Source organism: Ixodes scapularis, unplaced genomic scaffold (assembly GCF_016920785.2).
Source record: "Ixodes scapularis isolate PalLabHiFi unplaced genomic scaffold, ASM1692078v2 PGA_scaffold4__175_contigs__length_147842914, whole genome shotgun sequence".
Taxonomy (NCBI): domain Eukaryota; kingdom Metazoa; phylum Arthropoda; class Arachnida; order Ixodida; family Ixodidae; genus Ixodes; species Ixodes scapularis.
Genome location: NW_024609879.1, coordinates 125,105,338 through 125,117,400, shown reverse-complemented (window position 1 = coordinate 125,117,400; position 12,063 = coordinate 125,105,338). Strand labels below are relative to the sequence as shown.

Below are 12,063 nucleotides of genomic sequence, written 5' to 3'. Positions count from 1 at the left end.
AATAATTTTATTATTAAATGCTTGCGTATTCACAACTTCGATTTTCTAACGGGATTTTGTTTTTAATAAAATAAATCTATGCAACGATTTAACGATTAACACTTAAGACATTAAAATTAAGACAGACAAGTAAGTTACTAATATTCACTTGTACAACATATTTTTAGATAAACCGATTAAACAAGCGCGACCACCATAGTTCCGTTATGCGCTTTTGCACGCGCGTCCGCGCGTTGGGCGCGTCGTCGGTTTCACGTTTTGAGCCTGCCTGATTCCTGTCTGATCTCAATGCTGTTTCGTGTTTGAACGCTTCCCAACGCTCTCCGCGTGACATTTTCACCGTTTTGCGCCGTTTTTTCGGCTGAAACCGGCGAGAAATTCACCGCATCGGAGTGCCGTGACGTGTTCTCGATGCACTGTGCACGTGCGCCGCCGTATCGTCTGCAAATGTGTCACCCTTGCTAGGCCTAACGTGCTAAGAAAACCCCATCTCATCACACAACTCTTCTGATATGCAACCTGCCCGAGTAAAGTCTACGAAATTCCCTCTCTCGCTGGTCGAAACATGTCAAAAACGCTGCTGGGACTCAAAAAAGATCCTCGAGTGAGTTGTGCCTCCGTCCTAACTTGCCTGTTATGCTCGTTTTCGTTTTGCAAGCCGTCGAACAAAAAGCGGAGCGCTTTGGGAAGTCGTACGATAGTCTGCGTAATTTTCCTGTAAGACCTCCAATATTGAACATAAACCGCCGATAATTTAAGATTAAATCAAAGCCATATGCTGTTCGAGGAATAAGAGGTGGTACTTATTTTTGAAACAACCACAAATTTACGTTTCATGGGGCAGCGCAATATTTCACTGCTAGCTCTGTCGAGCCACTTGCGAAGATTTGGCGTATCCAGCTCCATTTTCGTGTGCTTGTATGAGAACCGTCGCTAGCAAGCAGCACCAATGTATAAGCTTGTACACCTAAACTAAATCCAAGCTTATAAAAACGAGTACCTTCCAAAAGGTGGACGATATCTGAACTTCAGAACAAATTGTGGACTCGCAGTTGATCTCTGTGTAGAACATTGTTGTTCGCGCTTCAAGCTGTCAGCTTTAGTGGTTTAGGGAGACGTAAATTTGTGGTTCACAGCCTCTAAAACAGCTTAATAATTTTTTCTTTATATATATATATATATATTTTTTGGCATGAAGTGGGGTTGGTTATGTAATGTTTGGCACAGGTATGGGGGGATGTGTCCAAGTCGTTAAAACGACAACACTTCCGACCAAGAACCAATTTATTTTTCCGTTTTTCTTTTCTTTTTCTTACGTGTTTTGTTTTTTCACTCTCAAGGGTTTGTGTCCACTGAACAAGGAGGACGAGCTCCTCACGGCAGAAGTCGAAGAAGACGACTACGATGCACTCAACGACGAAACCTTCGGCGCTGGCCTTGGTTAGTGAACCCCTCTTGTCACGTTAAAAGCTTGACACAATCTTGATATGTGCGTGTTTTTTGTGTGCATGCGTTCACACTGTGCACTGTAGTGTGTGTAAACACGACTTTGCTGCTTTTACGTGTTCTGCCCTGGCAGAGTGTTCACATGACGTTAATCTGCCATTTCATTGTTCAGTGTCAGAACGGTGGGACTTGGAGCTTGTGTGTGCCACGCATGTGCGGGTGGCCTCTTAATCCTTGGAACGCTCGCCTTCTGCACGCGTCAGATAGCTTGTTGCGACAAAAGGGGGGGGGGGGGGGGGGGGGCAAAATTATGGTTGTGAATGTGTCAATTGAACTTTTGCCAAATTACCCAAAAACCAAGGAGAATGCTGGGAGCATAGGCACATATGGCATGCACTTGATATGTTTGTATGGAGGGTTTGAGATAAATAATCAAAATAAGGCACTAAAAAAAAAATAAGGCACTAAATAATCAAAATAAGGCAATAAGGCACACAAATAAGGTTTGTTTTAGATTTCTACTTTAGAAGAATTGCTGCTGCGGAGGCCAGCACATGCAGCGCAGTTAACTGTTGTAAAATACCAAGGGAGCACCCATCATACTTTCACTGAAAACTAGATTAGCCTAGACATGGGCACTTGTCCAGCCAAATCGGGTGCTTAGTATATAATTTGCAGAATTCCCAAGTTTGGAGCACTTTAATAGCGGATGCTTCAGGTGCATTTTACAATATACTCTATTTTATACTTAGTATAGACAGACACGCTGTTTACAAACAAGCCCGCGTTTGCCCACACCAGGTGTGGGCACTGCACATGCGCAGAAACCGAATTTGAGTGAACTGAAGCGTCTGCGCATTCGCAGTGCCGTCAACAGTGCCACCACAGCTGCGTGACGTCGGGGACGTGTGTATGTCTATTCAATGCTGTCAAAGCTACTGGTGCAAGCATGTGGCTTCATCTATGGTTTCGTTTGCGTGAGAATGCATGCAAATGATCTGGAAGATCAGATTCCATGCTTGCACCAACAGCTTTGGCAGCGTTGTACACTAAATGTGAAACAGAGCATGTGCTTGAAGCATGCTCCTTTCGTGGTTGAGTAATTTTGCAAAATGTCTCTTGTCGAGCATGGAGCATATCAAGTTACCTGCACAAGAACTTTCCATTATGTTAGTTGTTTCGATGACAGCCTTTTAACTCGTAAGAGAAAACTAATTTGCGCTATCTCTATTGTGCTGCGTTTCTTACGCAGCACAATCGAAGCATCAGGCTTTGGAGGGGAGGCAGATATTTTTTTTTGCTGTGTAGACAAGAAAAAAAGTCTAATTGTCATCATCGTACACTTTGTCAAACTTGTACGAACGCCTGTCGAAGCTCAAGACAGACTTGTCGTGGAAACATGATGGTGTCTACCTTTTTCTCGCTCGTTGTGCGGGCCATCTCGGTGCTTTAATGGTATAAGCATTATGTGGTAGGTGGCGCAAGTTACCGCTTAGTTCAAGGGGTATCGCTCTTTACCAACTTCTTGCCCTCTACTCTTCTTTTGCAGAGGAGGACTGGGAGGAGGCCCACGAGAAGTTTGCGGAGCTCGAGGACAAGGGGAAGACCATCCCTTGCGGTCCCCTGGTCCCCAAGACCCTCCACGAAGAGGACGACCCCTACATCCTACACGAGGTGGGTAGCAAGCCTAGACCCAGTGGCTTTCAAAGTTTTTGTTGCTGGGGCCCTGCGAAAACTAATTTAAACATTCTCGTTCAAACGTGATGAACTCCGTTGCAGCCGCTTGCGGCTGCTGACGACGGAATTAAAGACCCCCCGACGTGTTTGTATTTGTCTCGCAAATAGCATTGGATGCGCCAAAGCACGAGGTCTGCACCTCGTACAGCTCTCGGAAGCAAATAGCGGCGCAGCACTGAAGTGATTGTCCCTTGAAAGCAAATGGAAGGTTATCTAGCGACCGGGAATTATCAGGGAAATTTTAATTACCAGGAAAAATCAAGAAGCGAGCCCATTCAGGGACAATGAGCCTAAAACACCATCGAGTGCCCTGAGCAAAGGCTTGAGGACTTGGGGCCAGAAATATAGGCAATAAATTTTGCTTAGAGCGGAGCACGGGCTCTGCTCACCCGGTGTAGAGTGTACTACCCGATGCAAAGGAAACAGCCGACAAATCCAGTCCAAGCCTTAGATTGGATGGGATTGAGGGTGCGACACTAGGCTAGATCCAGTTAGAGCTACTAGATTTAGTAACAGATAGGAAAGCCGCTGACCACAATCCAATCCAAGCCTTAAGCTAAAAGTATCTGAAAGTGTGCATCTGGCGGCCATGCTGCCATTCGGTTATGAATGTGTGTGGTTGAGCGTCATGTTTTCATTTTGTTTCCGGAAGTGGCCTCATCACTAACGATGTCGGCGGCAAGAAAGTGCTTGTTTAATCCGGACTGGACGAACCCAAATATTTCGGAATATGCAAGTTGGATTAAGCCCGTGCAAAATGGTCCTCACAGTGCTCAATGCTCACTGCATTGTGTTACATGTAATGGTCTTACATATTTAACTGCCTCTAAAGTAGTCAGGGAATTTTCGCCTGAAATTGTCAGGGAAAACCTGGAAAAGTCAGGGACTTTCAAAATAATAATTTGCTAGACACCCTGAATGGCTGCAGAGCTCGTGTCACGACGTGCGTTTGCGCAACAGTGGTTGTCGGTACTTGCAAGAAATGTGAAGCTTGATTTTGTCAAGGGACTCCAGACAAGGTCAGAGCAATGTATAGAGGGAGAGAGACTGGTCAATGGGAGGAGAGCGGAAAAAGCAGCATCACCGCCAGCCACTACCAGATATTTCCCCCCGATATTGCGAAGAAAAAATAACTGAGATGACTTTGAAGGAGGCGTGTACCGCAGCACAGGTATTTTTTTGCTTGTGAACGTGGCTTAAAGTACAGGAATGGATAAATGTAAGAGATTGATGGAAATAGAAAGTTTGCAGGTGCTGAGTGTGTTTATTGAGCCAGAAAAGGTGACGTCTGCGAGAATAGTTTCCTGAAACATGAGGCGAAACTGCGAATATGGGGTGCGCGTTCAGGGTTAGGGTCACAATTCCCAAACGTGACAGGCGTTGCCCTTTCAGTTACGGAAAGTAGCAAATTTCCACTCTTCCGTGCTGAAATGAAATGCTTGAATACATCCTCACCTACAAATTGTGATTGGAGAATATAAGTTAAGCTCATTGCCTCCGCTAGGAGAGTATTCGTGGCTATACTCCATTTCACCTTACATCCGGACGCAGCGGGCGCTACAAGCTATCTTAGCCAATTCAACTCTGAGGGTTTTGCCCTCGACACACCTTCTGCCCTCGCTGTGCCCCCTCTCCAAGGTCACGTTACACTCGCACGGCCTCGGATTGGCCCCGATGGCTCGTAGCATCTTCTGTGCCGGGACGTAAGGTGAAACGGTGTATAGTGGTGGGTCAGAAATGCTGTCAGCCAATGCGCTCAAGCTCACTGAAACAATTTCTGACAATAACGTGCCCTTACTTTCGCCCTATTCTTACCAGTGAATAACTGAACTCTACATATACGGCTCTGGACACGAGGTAACGCACTGTTGCCATTTATCGAGTATCCCTACGGCATTTCTGTTCTGCTAATTTTTATTATTTTTTTTGCATCATTTACTGTTGGTTTAAAATAAGGCTCATAGCTAGTGCTTAGGTTTGATCTAGTGAAGCGCACAAAACCTTCTGTCTGCCAGAAGCGTGTTCATCGACTCTTGCGTTTAGAGAGGTTAGAAATAATCATGCGGAGTGCCAGGATGAGCTGGCGTCGGCTTTTACGATGGCACATTGCTGTTCATTTGTAACGGTTTCATAAATTTTTCTTAGATTAGTCTTGTTTTTATCAATGTAGGAAATTTGGGAACATGATTAATTGATACTTCCAATAGTCGTACGAGTACAAGTAAAAGCTGGTGCCAACTTTTTTTCTTTTTTTTTGTATTAGGGTGTGATTTTTTATTTCAGCCTGGGAAATGTGTCTGCAGGTTCACGGTTAGTACGACCTTTGTAGGTGCTGTAATCCTGTTAACCTGTAATCAATGAATTGGGTCCACTAGCCGCACACATGATCCCCGAAAATGCGGTGTGACCCTCGTTCTTGTTTTAATGTTCCGTTTCCTGTGGCCTTTAGTCAATCGATCAACAGTATGCATTGATAATGAGCCGTTTCAGTGTATGTAGTCCCTCCCCGGCTACTCCAGGAGGGAACTGGAGAGCCCTAGATAGGGAACAGGGATGGGGGAATGGGGAGTTGAAGACCAAACATTTTCCAGTGCACTTTCCTTCATGCCTGCCTCCCTTCTGAGCTGGTGCTACCAGGGGAATTCGTTGTTTACAAGTTTCATTTCTGATAATTTCTGATAAGCTGATGATTGTGATATGGTCCTGATAAGCTAAACTGCTTTTCTAAATAGTGCCTGGTAGCCTTCAACTTCGTATATTGTTCATTTACCTCCTTTTTTAGTTTTATTGCGTTCTCTCCCCACCCCTTTGTTATGTAAGGCCCTTGAATGCTTTTAGGTCGGTAAATATTGGTGCGTGTTCAGAAAAAAGAAAAGGCTAAGCTTGGTTTTCGGTGTCTGTATGCATTCCCTCAGGAGGTGGTAGAGCGGAGTATCTCCCACCTGGGGCTAGAGGACGACCATGACTATGACCCGGCCATCAGGGCGTACTCCAAGGCCGTGTCCTCGGTGAGTTCAAACCTCACTCCAGGATTTCCAGAATGCGTTATTTCGTGCAAACAGTGTTGTCCCATCAACCACTGTCTCGAGCGGAGTGGCTTTGGTGGTGAGAAAATTTGGTCTGACCCAGAGCCACTGAATGCCCTCAGAGTGCCGCTTTCCATGGCGTCCACCTGAACCGGAGAACCGAGCTTTCCGATTGGCTGGCATCAACCATTTTGATGCCGGCACGAAATAAAGCGAGACCCGTGTCTAGCATGTTTTCGCTGCGGCTCTTGAAGGGGGCACTAGACCGCTTTCTGTGATAGTATATTTATGGCCACAACTCGGTCTATGGGCTCTAAGGCCCACTTCAGACAGGGCAGTTTCTCCTGGCAACTTGGCGTCGCAGCACCAGCCACACGAACTGCCTGCGTTCACATGCAGCAGCCAAATTGCTACGATTTGCCATCATCGTAATTTGATTTTTCTTGCCCTATTTAGACACACAGTTACGTTCCATAAACAATAGGGAAAGCTAGAGAACAACTCACCAGCAACACCGAAATTGCTGGAAAAGTTGTACCATCTGAAGCGGGTCTAAGCATCCTAAAAAATTAAACATTTTATTCATGTTTGGCAGATTTTTCAATTAAAATCGGCATCAAAGGTTCGATTACCTCGGAACAGTTGCTGACACCAAACAGCTTAAAGGAGCTGTGCAACGATTTTAACGTTGAAGGATTTGGCATTTTCTGCTTTTGATATTGTTCACTGTGTCACAAATGGCAGAAAACACACCTCTTTTCATCGCAATGTTGCGATTCCGCCGCGTAATAGCGAGGCAAAACTTGGAATATTTCCCGACCTGCAGCCACGAGCGGCGGCCATGAGAAACAAGCGGCGTGACGTCACTTGGGTCGTTGTAAGAAAGATAGCAAGTTGTGCGAATACCTGCTCGATAAAAGGTAACTCTTTTTACAAATCTTGTCGTTCCAACATATATATAAATGCGTCAACACCCTGGTATCATCGACAAAACTTTTATTATACGGAGTTTTAGTGGCGCCATCTATCCTAGGTCCACAAAACCGCGAACAGCCGCCAGAAGCCGGAGGGGGAGGGGGACAGCGCCACACTGGCAAGGACGGGTGGTCACGCGGTCGGCAGCGGATGAGTTCTCGCTGCTCGCTGATGGCTCTAAAGAGAGAACTTTTCCGGAACTCCGCGCCTACTCTAGTGACGTCACTGTGCACGTGACCCGGAAGACGATGCACGAGTTGAGAGGCGGCAAAAACCTGGATCTTTTTCATTTTTTTAAGTAAAAACTAGGGTATCCAGGCAAAATCTGTTTTCTGTAGTTCACTGCAGAAGTGTCAGGCATCAACTTCCACAATTATTTAAGCAAAGCCCTGAAATTGTTGCACAGCTCCTTTAAGCTCTAGCCTAAGCTGTTTGACAAGAAACCTGTGCCATTCACCAAACTCCTGTCTTTTTTTTGCTTATCTGTATTATGTCGTGAGGATTTCCTCGTAGCAAGTTGCTCTGGAGTTTCTGAATGTGACATCAACGGGGCGTTTCGTCTTCCAATTGCAGCCACGGCCAATGGAGTGGTCTCGCCCTGTCTCGCCACCGCCTCCGGCAATTCTCCAGCAGGAATTTGGGGTGCGTTTTTGCCACTTTTCTTCTTACCCAAGTGTGTGCATGTGCGTGTGTTGCATTACCCTCTTTTCTTACTCTCGCATGAGCTTGAGGTGTGTTTTGCTTCGTTACTCCCCTTCCTAACTCCACGCAAGTTTGGGGTGTTTGAGACTGCTTTTCTCCTTACTTTTGCACAAATTCGAGGTGTGTCTGTTCTGCACTCTACCTCTGTCTTACTCTCTCGCGGTCTTGGGGCGTGTTTTTGCCGCATTACTCCTCCTCTTACTCCCGCAAAAGTTGGCGGTGCGTTGCACCTCGTTACCCCCCTTTCTTTTTTACTCCGGCACGAGACCCTGTCCCTCATTTACTTCCTCACTCATGCTACTCAAATAAATGCCTCGCTGTCCCATGCATAGGTATTCATCTCATTATTTGTCACGAAAAGCAATAAAAAAAAAAAAGAAAAAATTCAGTTGTTTTTGCGTGGCAGAAACCATGCAAACTTCTCGAAGCAGAAGACAGTGTATCATCATGCCATACTGTAATATCCGTACAAATTGCTCACCTCCGATAAAAGCGGGGTCTTCTCACCCTCGAAACGCCTGGGCACATATTTGGGGTTTGGTGGTTTTTTTCTTTCTCTATTCATGATTTTTTGGAATAGTATTATTTTAGTAAAATGTTGTCTTCGTCACAGCACATTCAAGCCAGGAATCGGAAGCGTGGTGGGTCGAAATAGTGTCACGGGTGGTGACCAATGAATAAGAAATAAACAGGGAGAAATAAACATTTAATGTGGCGAACTTGTGCCAAAACAAAAAGGGAATAGAAAATAATAACAGAGCGTCGCAGGCGTCGAAGTCGGCGTGACAGCAGAGTCGAACGCTGGGACGAGACTGACTCCAACTTGCCCGCGGAGCCGCTTTTGTACACACATTGGCTTCTGGAGCATTCGACGTAGAAGGTTCGACGCGTAGAACATTCTGACCTCGAATCAGCTAGACGGTTCTCGATTTCACCAGAACATCACATTACAGTTTCAACAAAAATGCATAGACGCGGCCAGGAATCGAACCCTGGCCCTTCGCGTGGGGGGCAAGCGCGATAACCGTTGGGCTATGGCCGCGCTGCCTACTTGGCGTGCGGCAATAGACAATGTTAGGCTTTTCATTTTGCTTGCGTGTTAAAGCTTGTCCGTCTCAGTTTTTCTTGGAGGGGGGGGGGGGGGTGGAATTGCCCTTTCTTTCTTGGTGGTCAGTTAACTCTGTCTGTCTGAGGGGAGCGTGATGGCTATACAGCTGTTTTACATCTGTCATGTTTAAGGGCTCGCCCAAGACGGAGACGATATGGACGCCGAAACCTGTGCACCCCCCTCCGCCTGAGGACAGGCTCACCTCCCTGCTGTGGAAGCTGCGCCAGCAGAGTTCACCAACTCAGGTGATCAATCGATCGATTCGAATTGTCTCTTTTTGGCGGGTTTTCCGCTCATGGATGTTTCTTGTGGCGAAACTCGTATTTATCTTAGTTTATTCTAATGGCTACAGTACCACGAGGCAGTACGGTATGGGGGCGGGGGAAGAAGACATTTGGAATTGAAGTGTAGATATAGGTGTAAGAAACCTAGAAATATAATAATTAAAACACCGTAAAACATTTTTAATTCCACAGCACCCATAATAACAATTGGCACGCTGTTCTAACTCAAGGTTACAGAATACGCTAGAAAATACTACGAGGGCAGTACGGAAGAAAACATATCGTTGGGCACAGTGCTAACCACAGAAACGGGCAGAGGATTGAACCAAAGTGTCTATTCTTATTATTATATTATTACTATTATTATTCAGTGTTTCAGTACCAAGACTGCAAGGTTGGTCCTGGGCACTGTAATAAACATCTAGATTGTTATTATTCAGAAAGTAATTTTCCCCAATGTCTTCACATTGCGACGGCAGTCTGTCGAAACTGTGCGATGCGCTGCGTTTTGTTATCAACCTTAAAAATGTAATCTTCTTGCACTGTGTGGACACAAACTCGTACAATTGGTCGTAACAAAGGTTCCGCGTTTTTGATACGTGCGGATCAACTTCGGGAAGGTAACCCCCCGCGGCGGTTTCCCCGGAATCGGGAAAACCCCCAAATTGGAGCTTTCCTTCAATAAGAAGAACCCCGGCTTCACGAAAGAAATTCTTGTCAGTCCACGTAGACCCATGACACGGCCTACACAGAACTGTTTGCGCGCCCATTGTTCTGCTATTTCCTCTTTCTCTTTATAAGGTTTTGTGTTTTCAAGGAAAGGTGTATGAAAATGTATTTCTCGTGAGAATGTGAATGCGGATTTTTTCCCAAAACAGATTCAGAAAGACACCGTGTTTGTTTGTGTCCTGTATTTGTCTTATTGTCCTTATTTTGCATGTTTTTATTCATTCTTACTGACGGATCCGAGAAAAAAATAAACCCAGTCCACAAATTTCGAGAAAAGCAATCCTTAAAAACACTGGCTCCTATCACTCGACACCGCGAGAAACACTTTGAATCCAATCCAGTTCTACGGCACAATTCAGGAGGAATCGTTGCGCCCACTCGGTGTGGACGAGGTCACACTACGAAGAGGTCGAGCTTCCGTAAAGTCCAACTGCGATGAGGTCAAAGTATGACAAAGTCAAACTTTACGACGAAAATGCGTGGTAGCGCCCGAGGACAAGGACAAAAGAGAGAGAACTGTGCACGACTTAGCGCACTGTGGCATCCAGTTCCCTTTGACTGCCCAGCGATTGGCACCGTTCGGTTCCCGACGAGGTCTAACCGTTTGTGCGGCTGCTCTTTCGTACCTTCCTGCAGGTGGCTCCGGGCCAGTCTTCGCTGCCAGCGACTGCGAGGACACTCGAAGACCTGGAGCGAGACATGCTTCGTCCGGCCGGGAGTAACCCCGTCCCCATCGGGGTGGGTGCCTTCCTTTATTTGTTCTCCGCGTCTATGAGTCGATGTGCCGTTATATCCCCAAAAATACCTCGCCCCCTATTTTGGCATGATTTGTTATCTTTTTGAAAATGCCGAAAGATAGCCCACTTCCAGTAATTGCAGGGCCCTGGCCAGTGGTGGCATCGGCGAGAACTGTGTCGCTTAACTCTTTCCTGACCGCGCCCATAGGCCATCGATCGCCGGTGATCAATAATTTCCAAGTGCCGTCGAGAAATTAAATTTAGTGCGGAGAATTATGTTCCACAATCTTGTAATTAGCCAAAGAACTCGAATTTTCGTTTCGACGTCAAAAATAGTCGTGGGAGCGGTGGTTGCACTTGTCTAACATGGCTAATGACTTGCATCAGTCTTCGTAACAAAGATGGCATTATTTACATAATTCATCTGTATTGTGGCAGATTTTCTAGAGCACAGGAGCTTTCGGGACACTTCAAATGATGTTATAGGCGTTGCTTAATGGATGTTGGTCGGTAAGCATCGCTATAATTTTAAAGGCCGCCCTGAGCCGGCATGCACGTTTTATGTTCCCAACAAGGCGCACGAAAATTCTAAACATGAGGGAACTGCAATCGAGGCTACGACACAACCAAGGTAGAACAAAGGAAAGCATTCTGCTGAGGATGTGAGGTTTACTATCTGTTTTACCACTACAGCGTTGACCGCATATAACGTATGTCGCGGGAGTCGCGAAAATCCGCACTATAAGCGGTACCGTTCTATAACCAAAACATCAGTTTTTCAGGCCAAAATACATGCCATGAGACAACTTACCTTTGTAAAAGAATTTATTTTATGTTAGATGAAAAATAAAGCTTAGTTTGAGGAAAGTCTTTATTTCACCAGACTAGTACACTTCTCTCTCAAGTGTGTCACACATTTTGAAAGGAATGAGTGACTTTTGCCTGGCGCAGCCTTTTAACGGCGTCGCGGGTTGCGGACGGACGTTGCAAGCTTTCAGGATTGCTAACCCTAATCACTTTTCTCCTGTGATGAAAACGCGTGAAAATTCGCATCCTTTATACGGTACGCGCCAGTAATACCTTCAACTTGAGCACAGGCATGAACTGCTCCAAATAAGAAACCCGGGCGATGTTCGAAAACACAAGCGCTTAGAAATCACCACTGTAGTCGAAGTAAACAAACACGACGACACGGGCATTTCTGTCGTCTTAAGAGTGCCGCCACGACGTCGCCGCACGAGTAGGTGGATCTTCCCTTCTAGTATATGCTGGGCTATAGTGACACACAACGAAAATTCACAGTCAAGGATAGCGCTTTT

At 45.9% G+C, this 12,063-nt stretch overlaps 1 protein-coding gene across 4 annotated transcripts in view; it reads left to right on the top strand.

The window, feature by feature from the left end:
* Positions 1–174: 174 nt before the first annotated feature.
* The window catches only part of LOC8029980 (protein PAT1 homolog 1), a 42,583-nt gene continuing 30,694 nt past the window's right edge, over positions 175–12,063 (top strand). For 2 of the 4 annotated variants that reach the window (XM_029991766.4, XM_029991765.4), the window contains exons 1-7: positions 196–604; positions 1,341–1,440; positions 2,996–3,120; positions 6,099–6,191; positions 7,758–7,826; positions 9,126–9,239; positions 10,644–10,745. In XM_029991766.4, coding sequence (XP_029847626.2) covers positions 566–604; positions 1,341–1,440; positions 2,996–3,120; positions 6,099–6,191; positions 7,758–7,826; positions 9,126–9,239; positions 10,644–10,745 — 642 coding nt within the window. In that variant the 5' untranslated portion in view covers positions 196–565. Of the gene's footprint in view, positions 605–1,340; positions 1,441–2,995; positions 3,121–6,098; positions 6,192–7,757; positions 7,827–9,125; positions 9,240–10,643; positions 10,746–12,063 lie in introns of all 4 variants that reach the window. The other 2 variants (XM_029991767.3, XM_029991768.4) reach the window with 2 other exon arrangements.